This window comes from Lissotriton vulgaris, chromosome 6, assembly GCF_964263255.1.
Source record: "Lissotriton vulgaris chromosome 6, aLisVul1.2, whole genome shotgun sequence".
Lineage (NCBI taxonomy): Eukaryota > Metazoa > Chordata > Amphibia > Caudata > Salamandridae > Lissotriton > Lissotriton vulgaris.
The window spans coordinates 475,035,315-475,055,097 of NC_141694.1; the positions used below are offsets into that span (position 1 = coordinate 475,035,315).

The 19,783-nt window shown below is 41.3% G+C and overlaps 1 protein-coding gene across 3 annotated transcripts in view; it reads left to right on the forward strand.

Annotated features, from left to right (window-relative positions):
- Nucleotides 1-19,783, forward strand: part of ADGRB3 (adhesion G protein-coupled receptor B3) — a 1,725,994-nt gene that overhangs the window by 883,576 nt on the left and 822,635 nt on the right. For all 3 annotated transcript variants that reach the window (XM_086926462.1, XM_086926464.1, XM_086926463.1), the window contains exon 12: nt 11,565-11,673. In XM_086926462.1, coding sequence (XP_086782588.1) covers nt 11,565-11,673 — 109 coding nt within the window. The remainder of the gene's footprint in view (nt 1-11,564; nt 11,674-19,783) is intronic.

Genomic DNA, 19,783 nt, shown 5'->3' on the forward strand with positions numbered 1-19,783 from the left:
AACTGTCTTGATAGAAAACGACCAGAAGAGGTCAGTACAATACCTGAATTGCTTTCTGCTGTGGGACTTTATTTTTTAAATTTTTCTGCCAACTGCCTCTATTTCACTTTCTTGATAGAAAACGACCAGCAGAGGTCAGTAAAATACCAGAATCACTTTAGCATTCTCTAGATTTCAGTCCATAGAAATCGGCTTCCATTAGCACCAGTAGACAATATTTTTTTCAAATCTTGTATTTTCTGTGATATGACCACCAAAGGCCCTGATTTTATATTTAAAACAGAGATTTGGACTATACCATTTCCTGCTAAAAGGTAATGTTTCTCTCCATGCGTTCCTGTACTGGGTATGTCACACAGTTTGGTGCTTACTTTCCCTCCATGTTAAAGAACAGTAGATGTTCCACCACCCAGGCTAATGTGCTGCATAGCTAAATACATATAAGGTACCAAAGGCTAGACCCATTGCATTGCAAATGCTTGTTCCATCTTACATCTGCACAGGAAGTGGCATCAGTGGCTTCCTGCTCACATTACCCTGCTCTCTTCCCTCCTCCAAAACATATTTAATTGTGGCTGCAGCATGGATGTGCACCAGGCATGCCAAAGATGAATCAAAGACAAACCTGTTTATGTCCATCTGCGCCTGGACGGCACCTAGCTCTGGAAACCCTGGTTCTCTCAAAGCTACCAATGTCCTGCTGCACTCCTTCATGCCCTCAACCCCGAGATGCTGCCTGCTGGACTGCTGCCACACTGCACCACACAACATGGATGAAATGTTCACATGCGTCTCCTGCAAGTTCTCGTGCACTTTCCCACACCCTACACCCACCCCTCCTGCATCAACAGCACCCAGCATCCCACTCACTCACACAAACCAGCCACCCACTCACACAGATTGAACACCACCCAAACAACATGCCACACTTGCTTACATGCTCCTCAACACCTGGTCACTAACCAAAATGCCATGGTGATATGGGACCTACTGCACAACCACCCGCTCTTTCTCAAGGAAATATGGCTAATCCCAATGTCAGTACCAGACATCACTACAGCCATCCACGCTAGAAGATCACTAGGTAAGAACATCAGCACAAGCCTAAAGGTGAAACTGCCATCATATTCAAATATACCATCAGCTGCACCACCTGCACACAATCTCCCACCAGCAACATGGAGCACCTCACATTCAAGATACACATCACAGTCAACTTCTCCCTGGATGGAACCCTCATATACTGACCACCAGGACCCACACCAATTTCACCAGTGGTCACACTGACTTCATCACACCCCTCATTATCAAAGCCATTCCCTTCATCCTCCTCCGAGACCTTACCTTTCACCTGTAAGTCTGCACTGAGCCAAATCCTCTGAACCTTCTAGAAAACATTGAAATTTCATCTAAGGGAATGATTGATTGAACGTTTTAAGGAGGTCTTTGAGTCATAGGAAGTGTTATCATGTGAATCAGGAGAGCACGGCATGTTCAAGACAGTGAACACTTAAAATTCTTTTGAACAATTGAAATTAGAACCATGAACACCCTCTCATGGGTTCGATGACTGAACGAATTTACCTCTCTGACAGTTGAGATGCTAACAAAACAAATTGAATTGACTAAATCAGGTGCTCCATTAGATCCGCGCCCTTTCAGGATACTACATCTAGCACCAGATACAGTAGCATTAGATCTAATAAAATATGTTTAATTTTGGATATTTTGCTAGACTTGTAAAAAGGGAAAAAACGAGTGGCACAGAAGGCAGACGGGCACAGAAAACAAGTGGAACAGAAGGCAAAAGGGACACTAAACGAGGGGAAAACGAGTGGCACAGAAGACAAAAGGGCACAGAAATACCGGAAAAATTAGGGAAGCGAGGGGAACAGAAGGGAAAAACAGGCAGAGGCACAGGGGCAGTGAGGGGAACAGAAGGGAAAACCGGGCAGAGACACGGGGGCAGCAAGGGGTACAAAAGGAAAGACCGGGCAGAGAGAGCATGGGGACAGCGAGGGGAACAGAGGGAACAAAAAGGGGCATGGACCACGTACAGGCAGCAGGTGAAGACAGACAACAGCATCACAGACACAACAATGAAATACAGGCAATACAATAAAAACAATAAAGTGGAGGATGAACAAACCTACCTACCTACCTACGGCCTACCACTGGCCACTACCACTGCATGAGAGAAGTTGGAAGGTGGATGAAAAACAATTCCCTTAAATTTAATTCAGAAAAAAATTAGGTTCTTCTGTTTGGGAACGACATATCTCTCTAGCCCCCTACTTGGTGACTCAGGATCTAGGAACTTTTCCATCTGCCTCTAGATTGGTCAAGAATCTGGGAGTATTGTTTGATGAAAGGCTGACTGTCTCAGATCAAATTAATTGTAACTTCATCTTTCTTCTACCTTCTGAGAATACTGAACTAAATCTTTCCCTGCATCCTCTTTGAGTTGTAGAGTTCAGTAATAGTTGCCTTAGTACTTTGAAGACTTGACTACTGCACTGCCCTTTATGGCAGCATTCGACAGCGATGACTAAATGAACTCCAAATCCTTCAAAATGCAGCTGCCCGCCTTCTCTTAGACATTCCAAAGTTTCAGTCAGTTGTTTCCCAGGCTCTTTTTAAGCTTCAATAGCTACTGGTAAGGATACAGATTGCTTTTAAGGCCATGTGCATTGCTCGTAAGGGACTTCACGACTGTGGCCTAACATTTTTGAAGCTCAGATTCCAGTGGCATGTCCCTAATAGAATGCTACGATCCACTTTCTCAAAACATTTGGTGATACCTAAATCCAACAGGGCATCTTCAGGCGGCAGAAGCTTCATCACCTCCACTGGAAAACTGTTGAATAATCTTCCTTTGTTCCTAAAATCTCAGATTAACCTGCCACAGTTTAGGAAATTGCTCAAAACCTGACTGCTCTCCAACCAGGAACTCCAGCTGGGTTATATCGTGTTCACAACAGATCACTAGTGCCAAGATGCCCTTTGGGCTCTTGTGCGCACTATAAATATATTAATTCATTCCCACTTTTCTACGGATATCCACTTCATTTCTCATTGTAGGCTTAGTGACTATGTGGGGTATGATGTAGGTAAAGACTGTCCATAGTTATGTAACAGGCCTTGAATATCTAGTGGACTTTGGTTTTCTCTTAACAGTTGTATACAGATTGAACACCATGTGCAGTAAAGGTTACCCTTTTATCTGTGGTTGTTAGTCAACATGAACTAGGCTACTTGTGAAGTGTGAGATTTAGGGTCAATGCTGCACATAACACATGGTTGCTACACTTAATAGAGTTGTATCTGTGATGATATTAATGATGCTTTGTATTATTCTGAGCTATTTTGTACTTACTTTCAGGCCTATAATGTCATAATAGTTGATAGAGTAAAGTGTAGAATAAGCTTGGATGATGCAATCACTGATGTTATCAGTGATGTCATCAATGATGTAATTTGAGATGTCATCAGTGATGGCATGAATGATGTCATAGAACAAGTAATGAATGATGTAATGTGTGAGGTGATAAGCAGTGCATGGTGGGATCGCAAGTTATAGTTAACTCTCCTAACCCTATCCGCTGGGGCGCAATGTATACATTAGGGCAAGGGAGAGCATTGCCCCCACCCTAAGCTTTTTTCAGCCCCAGGAAACCCATCCCCAAGGGCCCAATGTATTTATTTACTGCAGTTAGCCTGGACGGCACCGGGGTGGGCAGGAAAACTTGTGTTTGCGCCTGCAGGTGGGAGCATTTGCAATAATCCCACCACGCAGGAGCAAACACAAAGTCTGCTCCCAGTGGGTGGAAATGTGAAAATGCTCCTGCCGGATGGGAGCAAGCTATCAATCTGTTTCCCTGCCCTCACTAATGTGGGCAGGGAAACAGATCAAGAGAATGCTCCGTCCCAGAGAGAGCAGTATAAATGGCTGCTCCCTGTGGGCGGGAGCAATGCCGGCTCCCCCAGCAGGCAGGGAGCTGGTTGGGACCATGCTGGGCATCGGGGCTCCCCCTGCATCTTCTAATGAGTGTTTGGTGGGTGCCTTGGGTGGCCACTGTGGCGCCCACCCATATTAAAGGAGGCAGACACAAGAGTATGGGGTCCCCAGGGACAAAAAGGCTTGAAGTGGAGGACTGTGTGCTCCCTACTCCCCTTTAAAAAATACATAGTTCTGGGGGATAGGATCCCCAGGGCCTTATTTAGGCTCAGGGAAGGGGGCTGAATGGCACAACTAAGTTTTAACTTAATTAGTGGCCCTGGGGGATGGGGTCCCCAATGCCTTTTAAAGTCTTGAGAAGGGGTACAGTGCATCCGTTGGGGATGGGGTCCCCAGGGACCTAATAAGGCTCAGGAAGGGTGGCCATGAGACTCCCTCCCCCCTTTAAAAAAAGGCCATGGGGTGGGATCCACCAGGGCCTGATAAGGCTCAAGGAGGAGTCTATGCATACCTCCTTCCCTTTATAAAAACAAAGGTCCTGGGGGATGGGGTCCGCAGGGACTAATGAGGCTCAGGGTCCTGTGACTCCCCTTCAAAATAGTTAAGGCCCTGGGGGATTGGATCCCCAGGGCCTAATAAGACTCAGGGAGGAGGGCCACATTAACATCCTGCCCCCTATAAAAACGAAAGGCCCTGGGGGAAGGGGTCTTCAGGGCCAAATGAGGCTTGGGGAAGGAGCCATATGGCCCCACTCCTATATAAAATGGTTATGTCCCTGGGGGATGGGGTCTCCAGAGCCTAATGAGACTTAGAAAGGGGAACACTTGTCCCCCTCCCTCTCCCTAGGGGATGGGATCTTCAGGGCCTAATAAGACTTCAGAATGGGGACAAAATGCCCCCCCCCTTTAAAATACTTAAGACTTTGTGGGATGGAGTCCGCAGGGTCTGATGAGGGTCGGGGAAGGAAGCCACGTTGTTTGCTTTTCTTAAAAACAAAATTGGCCCTGGAGTATGAGTCTCCAGGGCCTAATGAGGCTCAGGATGTTGCCCACGTGGCCCCCACTCCCCTTTAAAAAACATAAGGCCTTGGGGGATGGCAACCCACAATCTAATGAGGCTTGGTGACGGGGGCACATGGCTGCCTGGGGGCTTGGCTGCCTCTGAGTAATTTGCCACAGGGCCTGGACGTAGGCAGGGGGTTGACTTAACGTATTGTAATAAAATATTACTTGGAGTTTAAAGAAATCCCTAGAAAGTCACTGAAAAAGTAAAGGTTACAGTAACATTATAGTTAGGTCTGATAAACAGATTTGTTTCCGTTTAGCAAAAGTCTTAGAATTTCAATGAAAAAAGACAAAGGTTAAAGAAACGTTATAGTTAAGTGAATATGTCAGTGATAACATTTCTGTTTGAGAAGTCTGGACTCTAAACTCAAAACAACTATTGCTCATTTAACAATGAAGAGACTTTGAAAACTTCACACAGTGGCTTAAATTATTTCAGGACACATCAACAAATGTAGGTTCATGCTAGTTTTTCTTTCAATTCCAAACTCCTCATATCCACATACCAATCTTGTCATTTAACAGTGAAGTCTAACCTATTAGGGGCCAGTGGGCAGATCACAATCTCTTCTTCTAAGTGCTAGTGTCATTACATAACCTGATGGCCTGCAATTCGGTAAACGACTTAGTTGTCAACTTGCTTTGAGGTGTGCTCTATCACCATATTCCTGTCATGTGTAATATGCTTCTGGAGGCAGGGAAAAGCAGGTTTATTAATTGTGAAGGGCACTGAGTGCAGTTCCCATCTTCCTGATCGAGGGCTGTGCTAGTCATTGCCTCCTCTCATACTTGGCTGAGCCTGTCCTGTACGCTCAGTCACTGTGGGGAAAAGGCAGGACTAGATAGGTACACCCTCTCTTATTACCAGAGCATGGCAGAAATGTTGTGTTCACAATTTACTTGGTCAGGTCTTGGAAAGACTAATGAATACTTGGCATATCCGAGCAATCTGTAACGAGAGCCTCCTCTAGACTGACTGCAAAATGAATGATTTTAGCCATTTTCTATATAAAAAAGAAGTCTGTAACTTTAGAATATGGCTATGGTTTTTTCAAAATTTTCTGAGGTGTAGATCCCCAAATTCTCTATAAAGGCACTCAGGCACATTTGTTTGGACACGCTCACCACAGTTTATGCCAGTGATTACACCAATCTCTTTGAAAATTGAGCAGTCTCTGATGCCAGTTTGTAACCAAAATATGTCCTACATATACCTAGCTGAGTGTATGATTCATAACATGTTGTATGTCACTTTCGAGAAAGCCATTACATTGCTCTGTTTGAAAGACTTATTTTACATTACTTTACACTTTAAGCAGTCAGCTTTGCCGAGGCCCAAAGCAGGAATATTTGTATCATCATCATCTAAGATGTCAGCTCTTCCCAATCTCTAGTCTTGTTACAATAATTGTTATATCTATGAATTGGTATAGTGGGTAAAGTGAAAGCATTTAAAATGTATCATAGATGAAGACTTATAATGTTGATTTGAACTTCTGAAGTTAAAGGCAGTTTTATGAGCTTTCTGAGTGATATAAATATATAATTTATCTTACATTACCTGCAGTTATAGGCATGCGAGCAGAGAAGATTGTCGTGCCTTGAGGTCTTCCAGGTCCATTCAGGTACATGTCAGGTAGTAACACTTTCAGATCATGCAGGTACAGAGAATATGGTTAGAATATTTCAGGACATAAGGTCCTGGCTATACCACCGTTTTAGAGCAGGCTTAGGGTTGATATCCTCTGACTGGTTCATAAGAAGTTGCGTGTGACCAACGAGGTACTTGTCTGATATTTTGTAAAGATAATACTTTTCTATGGGGGTAAATTTCTGAATCAGTGACTAACTCATATAGAGGCAGCAGTCTGAGATTTGAAAGAAGCTGCATAAAATAGATAATTTAAATGCATATTTAATACATAGTTTACCTACGAAATGCCACTGAATATAAGGGAGCATATGGCTAATATTTAAAAGTTTGGGCCAGATTTAGAGTGTGGCGGATAAGTTACTCCATCATTTGATGGATGTACCGTCCATCTTATTTCAAGTGCTTTATGTCCCATGGGAGTAGTAATATGGCGGATGGGATATCTTCATAATTGTTACTGAGTAACCTGTCCACCAAACTCTAAATCAGGCCCTTTGTAATGTGAATCAAAAAAGAACTTGAAATTAATTGATGGGCAATGTTTTGTCCCCTGACACAGTTTACATTCAGAAAGAAGATATTCTAAAAAAAAATGATATTGACGTTGCCAGTGCGTGGTATTTTAAATACTGCACAATACATTGTGATCTAATGTTAATCTGGAAATAACACCTCAAGAAATGGCCATCTCCTGTCAAAATGAGGCTGCTGACGCTTAGTGCCCTCTCTTTACAAACTGATTGCCAAGGTTCCAAGCCATTAAATACAGGATATATATATATATATATCTCAGAGACCATCTTACACCAGGGCTCAAATGGAAGCAGCAACGCTCAGGGGAGTTGTAGAATTAGCATTAAGCCCAAGATTGCACATTTTATGTCCATGTGTGACGTTAAGTCAGTACTATACATACTGGAAAGTTTGTTTCTTCTTAAGAAATTGATGGAGAAATTAACTGAATTTATCTCCTCCAAGAGTCATTACCTCACATGCTAGAAATTATTGAATGAATCATAAATATTACAGACAAATAAAGTGCTTTTTATCTCTTGTCTTTACCCTATGTATTCAGCAGTGACTTAATAGGTACTAATATTTAAAATATAAATTAATTCAAGGGAACTATAATGTAAATTAGTTTTTAGCCTTCACTTCCATTGTGTCAGAGAATCATCTACTGGAATACCCATAAAAATGTCAAAACTTCTAAAGCATTTTTACCTGTAGATAGTTTCGTCGTGTTTTTGAAAGTGATACACACTTAGGGCCTGATTGACAATGAGCCTCTGCAGCCTCCATACTCATAGCTGAGCCTCCGTTCTCGTGCCGGAGGCTGCACACTCATGGCAGAGCCTCCGTACTCGTGGCAGAGCATCCATACTCATGGCGGAGGTTCTGCACTCATGGCAGAGCCTCCGTAGTCGTGGCGAAGGCTCCGCACTCATGGCAGATCCTCCGTACTTGTGGTAGAGCCTCCGCACTCAAGGCAAAGGCCCCGCAGTCGTGACAAGATCTACGCACTGCAGTTTCTCATTGCGGACATCGCTCCATGACTAGGGAGCCTCTGCCACGAGTACATAGGCTCCTTGTGAAACAGGCCCAGAATATTCTGTTCAAACATGAATAAATATTTTAGCATAACTGATCCTGGAATCGGTAAGAAGACTACCTCTTCAAAGTTATGGGCTTGAATTACTCTCCACGAAGTATAATGACAGTGAGGGACAATTACTAGCGTTATCGACTGCCTTCATGAACAGTAATGTGTGTTACCTTGTTGCCTTCGTAAAGATAAAACAAATAAAAATATTTTTTAAAAAGGTTTCTATCTTGGCCAACTAAGTACTTGTCAAAAGGCTGTCTCTTTTGTGCATTGAGAATGCTCAATTAAATACAGGGTAGAGATTTTGACTTCCAGTCTGTTGAATGGATCATAGTGGGAGATTTGCTATTTAAGTTACTGGGCAATTAGTTTGCTGTTAGTGCTGCACCAAGAAGATATTTGGTTTACTGAGATATGGTCATTAGGTGTTGAACTCATATGCATTGTTTTTGTTTACCTATCTGTAAAGATTCAAATACAAATAATAGTATCACAGCAAATTTGAAATTTATAGATACTGGAACACCATAAAAGTCGTCATTGCTTTTTTCCTTGAGACTGGTTTGTAAGATCATGAACTTCACAAATGAAGTAACTGAGCGGTGTCCAGTGAGACAACAACTTAATAACAATACCAGATAGAACCAATTAGGAAACATCCACCCTCTCAAATGTGCACTGCAGTATCTGGCATTCGTATAGTTAGCAGTTGGGGGTGCTGATTACAGCAGGTTTGGACTTAGTGGAATGGCCTTGCAGTGGATGACCAGCTTCCTGTCCGATCGCATTCAGACCGTCAATCTGGGTCCTTTCCGGTCAAGACAATGGAATTGGCCAAGGGTGTCCCCCAGGGCTCTTGTCTGAACCCTCGGTTGTTTAATAGATATATTGCCCCCTTGGCCAAACTTCTTAGGTCCCATGGTTTTTTGCCCATTTATTATGCTGATGACACTCAGCTTCTCTTCTCCTTTGAGACATCTTCTTCCCTGGCCGTGTCCACCTTTTTGGGAGGAATGACTGCTATTGCAGAATGGATAAAAAGTAATTTTTTACAGCTTAATGCTGGAAAAACTGAGATAATGCTCTTTGGAGATGCCTCTCATCTATGGTCCCGGAATTGGTGGCCGGCAGTGATTGGCTTTTGCCCTAACCCTAAATCAATAGTCAAAAACCTGGGCATCCGCCTTGGTCATGCACTAACATTAAAAGAGCATGTCACTCACACTGCTAGCACTTGCTTTTATGTGCTGGGTTTGTCATACCGAGTTTTTCCTCTCCTGCCAGACTACACACGAAAACCCCTCATCCAGACCATGTCATGAGCCGTCTCAATTATTGCAATGCTCTCCTGGTCTCTGCCAATGATTCATCTCTCAGCAGGTTACAAGTGGTTCAGAATACTGCTGCGCAACTCGTTACGAACTCTCCATTCAAAACCCCGTCCCTCCCCCTACTACAAAAACTTCATTGGCTTCCAATTCGCAAGCACATCAAGTTTAAGGTCTGCTGCACAGGCTACAAAGCCTCACATAAAAAAGGCCCATCCTATATTTCTAGGAAGTTTAAGCCATATGATCCCTCAAGAACACTTAGGCCAGGAAGCAAATCGCTTGTACACATCCCCAGAGTTAGGAAAGCAAGATTAGGTGGTAAATCCTTTTCATACCTCGCCCCCCTCTACTAGAACCTGCTGCCCATTTATTTCAGACTCTGTCCTGATTACATTCACTTTAGAAAACTTCTTAAGTCCACTTTGCTTTAACTTCTTTCATCAGGCTACCAGCAGACTTGTCCTGAGCGCAGAGATACCCCTCAGGGGGTGATTCAGGCGCTCTATAAATCCATAAATAAAATAAATAAATTCCAGTAGACGAGCCACAATAACTGCATGACTGGAATGTGAGGAAAAGCTGCAACCTACGTTATGTAATTAAAACAATATCTCTGAAGTAGCCTAATTAAAAACTGAGTTTGTTTGTTTTTATAATTGGTAGGGTACTGGTCACTGCAAAAATGCAGTCTCTGCTAACATATTTTTTCTACTGGTGTAATACATAAAGAGTTTCGCATCTTCAGTGCCATGCCCAAATTAGGCAGGAAGGCCATTAAAAGAGTGTAATGAATTTAATCTTCTTCTGGTAGAGGGCCAAGGTCCATGAAATTCCCAATAACATGAGAAGGATGTAAACTATAGTTCTCTTTGATTAATTATTTGTAGCTTCTCCATATGGATCAAGTAAATTACGTAGCACATATAGCGATTTTGTGCAGATTCTGGCTGGTTATGGAATTAGAGGCACAGCTTTCCTGAAATAAAATATGAACTTCGATACAGGCCTTAATGAGGCCACTGGAATTACTGGGAGCACAAATAATGAGGGTCATCCTAAAACTTCACTGTGTTCACAAAGGGAGGTGACTGCCTGGTCCATACCATAAGGGAGTATTTAGGGGCACTTCACTTCACTGTTAAAAGATGGGCACTGGTTCTCTCTATAAAGCTTTGAAAGACTTTTGCATTGCTTATAGAGAATACTGTGCTAAAACCCAGGGGTATTTGGTGGTCAAACTCGGATAGGTAGCAGGTTACCTTTTCATGAGGTTTGTTAACCTGATGCGTGTATGCAAACGAAAGCATAGGTTATCTCAGAACCACATTGAACAGCAAAACCATCCCTGCGGATACTGTTGAAACCCGCCCACATGCCAGAAGGCTGCCACTAGAATGGTCTAAAGCAGCCCCCTAGCCTGCATCACAAAGAGAAAATACAGAGTGACAATATGGTCGGTTTGACCCTCGGTTATCCACAACTAGTCTCCAAGCTTTTGCATCAACATTATGCAGTGAGTTTCAAATAGCCATTAGGTTGATTTATTTTTCTCTGAGGTATATAAAAGGATTAAAGACCCACTAATTTGAGTATCATATGTGACCTGCTTCCTAGCTTTAGTGTTCCTTTTGTGTCAATGGTGCTTATAAATTATATGATCACTTATTCCTATTGGACACTGGTTACCTCTTAATTATTGCTTAATTGCTATTAATTATTTTATATCGAATTCTGGGACCATAAATTGTGGGAAAGCATATTTATCATGAAGATAACATTCAAAATACAATGTATTAACAAAGAACCAACATGAAATCCGTTTTTCTTATATGGATGCTTTAAGAGTTGTTTATTTTCCTTATACATTTCGATTGTATTTTTCTGTGCTCTGTAAATGAAATTGTTTAATGATGCGCTTAATATCATTGATAATCTTACCTTCTTTCATCAGATCCACCCCGGCTCAGTGGAGCTTATGCAGGTTATTGAAGATTTTATACATATTGTTGGATTGGGAATGATGGACTATCATAATTCCTACCTGACGACAGGAAATGTAGGTAAGAAATAGGATTGGCTTCTTGTTTTTTTATACCCTTCTTTATGTTCCAACATTAGAGGCACTGAAGTGTACACTGCGTCTGATTGCAAAGCATACTTTCAAACCAGCATTCATAACATGGCACTTCATTATTCAGGGTGCTATTTTTATAAACAATCCTATAAACTTTGCATGTCTCCACGCTGCCGCACTCACAATAGCTAAATATATTTACAGAAGGTGCAGGGGACTTTAGTAGGGCGTCCTCGTCCATGCTCTGCATGCTGCATGACTTTCACATGGACTGTGATGTGCGATTTTACACGTTCTATACATTTCTAAAAACAATAACTTTGCACTTATGTGGAGTAAAAAGGATATTACATTTTTTGAGCACTACGGGGCATATTATCAAGGGGGTTTATCTCCGCTTTTTTGGCTTTAAAAGCCAAGAAAGCGGAGATAAAATTATCTCCCTATTACCAAGCTGTCGCTAACACCAGTTAGCGACAGCTAGTAGGAGATAGCGACCATCTTGGGCCCCACTTTGCATGTCAGTGATATTTATCACTAATGAGATGCAAAGTGGGCGTGCCAAGATGTTAGAGACTGAAAACAGTCGCTAACATCGCTATCTCCTATTACCAACTTTTGGAGATATTCGCGCTAAGCGGGAATATCTCCAAAAGCTAACACCTGCCCTGAGCAGTTCTTAGCCATGTTATCCAATGGGAGGTGGATAACATGGCTAAGAGCATTTGCTCGATAATGCATGAATATCGCTGACTTTTCAGCGATATTCATCCATTTCGGCCGTTTTTTATCGCATTTGCGATAAACCTTGTTAATAGCAAGGTTTATCTGCGATAAAAATCGCCGATGTGCGGCGATAATGTTTGTCTCTAAACAAGTTAGAGACAAAAATTATCGCTAGTTGTTGGTAATATGCCCCTACGTTCTCTTGCTCATAGCACAAAAAATTAAGAGAAGCAAATACAGATATTAGTTATGAAAAATAGATAGGACTCGTGTAAATGTTTTTTACCAATTAATCATGACTCGAATCCAATCAGCTATTCTTGCACATATAAAACACGAAATTTGGACCACCCTTCTTCGATTACTGCTGATAACATTATTGTCAGCAGTAGATGCATGTTTTTTGTGTACAGTCAGCTGAAATGGATTGTGAATAAACAAAGTCACACAAAATAATGTGCTGCATTGAGAGATGTGACCTATGGAATCCTGTTGTTTGAACTTTTTTTCATCACCGACTTGTGACTTTCTCTGATGCATGAGAAAATATTTATGCAGGGTGCCCTTAGAACGTCATCTATGGAGTGAAATCTCTTTGAGGCCTTCCTGTCGTTGCAAATATTTCTCCGTAGAGTCGTAAATCCCTTTATAACAAAACAAATCGAAAAGTGTGCTGTGAGCAGATGCCCATTTACATCTGCAATTGCTTCTCCAAAGCCTATAATACCCTAAATATTCTAACACTCTTTACTCAGTGATGGAAGATTTTCCATTTCTACACTTTTGCCACAATAAAATACTTTACCTTTACATTATTTTACTTTACTAGTTGAGGTAGCTCTCACTGACAATTGTGGACCTCAACTTCGATATCACCTATCAAGTGACCCTGGCAAAATTGACACCATCAGTGTGGACTGCATTTTTTGCCAGCATTACTACAGGTCCTGGGTCATTTGTCGCATGCATACAATAACAAATGTGAAACTCCGATTTTCAAAATGTAATTTTATTTGTGGTTAGAATCCAGGACTTCCGGTTGGTGTCACACATACCATTGGGTTCCTGGTGAACTGTGCAGCTCCAAATGATTTTAGAGCTCTTCACAAATGCAGTTTGAGCTCATGTCTTGTGCGCATGATACTCCCTTTCAGTTTTATTTTACTTGTAGGATGGGACCCTCAACTAAAGTACTGATTTATTCATACCCCTTGCAATCTGTGAATAAAAACAGATGAATATTTTAGTGAACTGGTTATTCTAAATTCAGGAAGTGGCAAAGAAATATATAGGCCTTAAAGAGCCTTTTGACATAAGAAATGTCACTGTCAATATACAGACTTCCCATTTTAACCACACTACCGGACAGTTGTGTATCATTTATGTATGGCCTTTGGCAATATGGCATTATCAATTATAGTCAATGCAACATGTATACATTTGCTCTTAAGGAAAAAATAAAGCCTGTGGAAAACATAAGCTTACTGTTCAACATTTGAAGATCTTAAATGGGCCATCCAGGGCAGATAGAAATACTAGCTCTCTTTTATCAGTAGTGCATTGCAAACAATCACCAGCACCAGTTATTCCAAGTGTTCCTTTGTTTGAGTGGGTTCTGTGATCTATAGTGAGATCACTCATTAGAAGGTTCCTTTAAGGAAATACCGCTGGGCTAATAAGAATTATTGTCAGCAGTAATAAATACTACAGTACATGATTTTCCTGAGCGCCAAAATATAAACATTCGAAAAAAAGTCCTATTGGTTCAGTGTATTCTTTAATTATCTTATCTATTCATGCATCCAGCAAATGATTACAGTTCTTGCACCCAACACATGTTTTATCATATTGGTATATTTACCATCACCTTCATCAGGGCTACACCAGACAAATCAAAATTGCAAATAAGCACAAAACCAAACTACTATCAGCCAACCCTTCACCACACCTATGTCGGTAAATTTCTTAAATTGGCCCATATTACGGGAATAAATTCAGGGTCAGTCAAGATCACCCTTGGGCAATAGTTTACACTAAAATGAAATTATAAGAAAAGGAAGAGATAATATTGAGCACCAAAAAAGTAAAGGAATACCCTCTATTGTCAACCTTAGATCGCTAAGAAAACCCATACAAGTGAAGAGGAAACCCCATAAGCTAAAGAAACCAAGTTGTGAACCGTATGATCATAAGGATCAAACCATGTGGTAGTGACCACTCTCAAATTAAATTCTGATCTATGCTCTTATATCAATTGGGTGCACTTAAAACAATCTTCAGCAAGTGTTTTATCCGGCCGTTATAATCTAGAAGTAGAAAACAAATCATGTTATAGTCCTAATAATGTCTGTGTTAAGACATACTCTAAATGTTCTTCTATTTGTAGGTCTCACCTAGTGCATCCTGTGAAAAATTGTGCTGTAAAATATTGTAGAGATACTTGAAATCTAATCATCTGTAAAATAAAGTTCAAACAAAGATAACTATCTGTACATGATACCCAAGTTGCATGCATTTCTAATAGTCAGTTAACTCAACCCCATATCAACAGTACCGCACATGGTCATAAATTATCTATCAATCGAAGCTCCAATCAGGTAGTATTTCATAACATTTCAACATATACTCCAAATTTTTACACCTCATAGTATTGGCTCTATAGTTATAAGGTATATAAATATATTATTATTATTCAGTGTATTTTTCAGTCTTTCTGAAAACATATGTTATCCCTTCCATATCTGAATTTTTCCCGAGTGACCGGAGAAGGCTCGAGCGTACGTATCAAATTATGGCGTTCGTAAAAATTATACATGCGGCTACCAAATATCTTCTATATCATAATAGCCATCTCACATACATATATTCAAGTACCTCAGACCAGTTTAAACCAATATTATGCAAAATCAATCCTTCAGCAAACATAGGATAACTCATAATGTCCCGATTCTTATTAAGCGACTGGAGAGCAGTCTAGCTCGTGTCACCTATTGGCATTTGCAACCGGCACCATCTTGGAGTGTCAATTTGTACTCACATTTAAAAGACAGACATCATACAACTCTCGTAGAGCGGAAATCACAGCAACGCTATACTACGTAATAACGGCGGCCATTGCATAGTATGGAAATCTTTCACCATATCACCTTACATTATGCAAAACAGAAGTAATAAATGGATGAACAATGTGTCATTTATGGCATCTTAGAGTATCTAATAGTGCTCTCTAGCCATGTTGAATATGGACTACATAAGACCTCGAGTCAACTATCGGCATTCACAACAAGGCACCATCTTAGAATATCAATTTATATTTTCGTTTGGAGGACAGTCTACATACAAATCTTGTAAACCGAAACTCACAGCAACAATATACTAAATAATTATGATGGCCATTGACTAATATGGGAGTCTTTCTTCATATCACCTTACATTACTCAAATAAAAGTCACACAGATAATCATTGCATATAAGGGCTTCAATCCGATAGCAAACAGAATTGATTGCATACTTATCTTTATTCCAACCAAGTACACAAAGAATATTCTTGTTCTAGTTTATTATATTAAAAAAATGAAGTACGTGGGATTTATCAGCATACACAAAGGTGCCCTCCTAGAGTATCTAGCATGTTAAAAGACAGACTACATCAGACTCGGTAGATAGAAAAAATCAGATCACTGCAATAATAAGAAGAGTATCCCATTATACATTTGCAGATATATCAAGGTTATCCCTCAATCTATGGACCACTTCATTTGTATACTCACACTGTATAAAATCATGTTCAAGTTGAAAATTGTATATGAACATCAGAACTGTAGCCCACACATGCGATCATGGTATAGAAGTCCAATAAGTGAGTAGAATACAGAAAACTAGAACAGAGTATTCAAATACAGAAACCTTAAGAGCAGAGTCACATAAACCACAGTGTAGGTGGACCCATTAGGAGTTAAATAGACAAGTAAAATAAGTGAAACTTAAACAAAATATCAGAGTATAAAAAGTGTTAAAAGTAATGTCACATGAATCACAGTGTAAATCAGTCTCTAGGTCCATGTACCCAGAAGAAATTAATAATGCAGAATTATTATTATGGTCAAGACTACACATAGGTTTCTAAAATGACCTAGTATATTATAACCAAAATAAGACCTGAAAGAGACTAATTCAATGCATTCTTTTTTACTTTATGAGTGTTATTGAATGTGCAGGATAAACCACATTGTTACAAAGCACCAATGCTCCTCATGGACTGCTTACAGTAATGTTCAAATATGTGATAGCCAGGAAGAGGACTTGAATTTAGCATGCATTTTGCAGCCTCACAGGACCAAGTTCAAGTTCAAGTTCATAAAATATGCTGGTACAACTGGCTCTCAGGCACTGCAAATGGAAAGGGGGCCCTGAGGCAGTCAGGACCAGTATATGAAAAGAATTTTTAACCATCCCTGGGAATACAGGTCAACCACAGAAGACCTTGTGTGTGTTCTGACCACAGACACAATACCTTGTTTCACAGGAGCGGTTGATGCAGACACGGTGGGCTGAGCAGACGCAGTGATCTCCTCTTCACAGGAGTGGTTTGCGTGAAGCGAGGCCTCTCGTGATGTAGGCAATCTGAGCTGAGGTGTTGTCATAGGGGAGACTTCAGTTACCATGGCAGCACTGGGGCCTAGAAGATTTTCCTTCGGCTCTGCTGCATTGGCTACAACACTAAGATTGGGATTTTGGTCAGCATGTAGAGCTGATCTTCATAGTTAGCAGTTGCAGGTCGAAAGCGAGCACTGGACCTTTGTAGAGTGAAGCGCTCAATCTTTTTGAAGCAAACTCATTAATGGCCGTGAGACTTCAAGAACAGGGAGAATATTGGCAAGCCCTTGGAGAACGCTGTAGGTAAGCACATGTACACAGGTAGCAGGCAACAGGCCACAACAACAAGGCAGGTAGCAAAGTGGCAGTCCCTCCTGCAGCTCAGCAAGCAGCTGGTCAACACAGCAGAGCAATATTCAAAGTGGCAGTCCTTTCTGGCAGCACAGTAGTCCTTCTGGCAATGTGTAGATGTAGAACCAGCAGTGTCTAGTTACAGGTGTAAAACATGACTGATTTCAGTGGGTCAGAGACCCAGTACTTATGTCCAAAAGTGTGTTTGATGTATGGATACCTTCAAAGGAACTCTCTGAAGTGCACAAGTATCCCATTTAATCCAGTCCTTTCTGCCAGGCTAATCCTGGGGTGTAAATTATGGGAGGACAGGACACAGCCTATTTAGATGTAATTGTGAGCCACCTCTCCTCCTTTTTGCCAGGAAAGCTATCAGATTGCAGATGGTTCTCTGTCACACCAAGCCCTTCCTGTGTTTGTGGCTGCAAGAGTGTAGCTGTCACCCAGTCCAGACAGGTATTGCAGACAGGCTGTCAGACACAAAGAGCAGTAAGTACAGACAAATATCGACTTTCTAAAAGCACCATTCCTAAAATGGTAATGTTAAATCTAACTTCACCAGTAAGGATTTATCATGAACCTTCCAAATATATCAAACGTGAAAAAGCTACTTCTCTCTGATCAGGATTACATCTTAAAAGGGTAAAGGGAATTCCCAATGCTAACCTATGAGTGGGGTAGGCCTTACAGAGTGAAAAACAATAAAGGCTTTTTGTCACTACCAGGACATGCAAACAACAAAAGTACATATCCTACTTTTTACTTACAAAGCAAAATGCCCCTATGGCTACCTGGTGCCTACCTTAGGTGTGACTTATATATAATAAAAGAGGAGTTTAAGGATGGGCAAGTAGTTTTAAATGCAAGATTGAAGCGCCAGCAAACTGCACACAAAGGCAATGCCATGTCAGGCCTGAGACAGGTTTGAAAGGCTACTTCTGTGGGTGTCACAATTGGTGCTGGAGCCTTCTAGTAGTATTTAATTTGCAGACCCTTTGTATATGGTATACCACTTTACATGGGACTCACAAGTAAATTAAATGTGTGATTTACGTATACACCAATTACACGCATGTTTAGGAAAGAAACACATGCACCTTTCACTGATTAGCTGTGGTAAAGTTCTCAGAGTCCTAAGGCCAACAAAAAGAAACAGCAAAATGTGGAGCTTAAAAGCAAAATGATTGTGGAAAGACCACCCTAAGAATGCCAGGTATAACAGTTAAGGAGGGTTTGAGATTCACCCACACCCACAGGCTAGTGCCACTCATAAATATGGCGGCCTGGGGCACCCTTTTCAGAACACTGCTGGACCAGTAGAAGACAGAAGAAAGTCTGCACCTGCTGCTGGGACCTGTGAGGAGACCTGAAAGTGTGGACCTCCTCTAATTTGTACCCAAGACAAAGAATTGGAATCTAAGGGTTAGTTGGCTTACCTCCTGTTAAGATACAGGGGCACAGAAACTGTGAGAAACCCCAGTTCTGAAGAGACAGTAGTGAGAAATGAATGTAAGAGTGCTTTCACTACCAGGACATTTAAAACGTAAAAGTACATGTCCCACTTTTTAAAAACACTGTGCCCTACTATCTGGGCTGTTAAGGGCCTACCCTAGGGGTGACATATCTATTTAAAAGGAAGGTTTGGGCCGCCTGGCAAAAGGTTTATTTTGCAAGGTTGACTGGCAATTTAAAACTGCACTCACAAGTTGCAATGGCAGGCCTGAGACATGTTTAAAGGGCTACTAAAGTGAGTGACGCAATCAGTGCTGCAGGATCATGATTAGTATTTAATTTATAGGCCCTGGGCACATGTAGTACCACTTTACTAGGGAGTTACAAGTAATCTAAATATGCCAATAGTGTGAAAGCCAATTCTACCATGTTTACAGGATAGAGCGCAAGCACTTCAGCACTGGTTAGCAGTAATAACAAGTGCAGAGTTCTAAAAGGCAACAAAAATGGGATCTAAAAACAGGAGGTGGAAGGAAAAATGTTTGCGGATGGCCCTGTAGAAAGGGCTTACTTCAACAGGCTAGCTTACCAGGTCCAACTTGACCTACCCTAGATCCTGCTGGTGACTTCTGCTTGATTGAGACTTGATGCCCAAGTGCTGTTTCTGAGGTCCTGGGACCCTTGGCTATGCAAAGTGTACTAAACTCCTGAAAAATCGGTGTCTTAGAAACTTTTTGACTCCAAAGACAAAACAGCAGTAAATCCATTTTACAGAGATGGTAACTGTCCTTGCTCAGCTATAGTTTTGACCTTCCCCTGCTGGATGAATCTGAGCTCCAAAAATGTTATCAAACACCTGACTTGGACCTTGGAGAACAGGAATTACTCCATCGTCCTGAAGAGATAACGGACTGCCAAATTTAGAGATGTTTGCAGGCTCAGTGGACATGCACTAGCTTGATCTGCAGTCA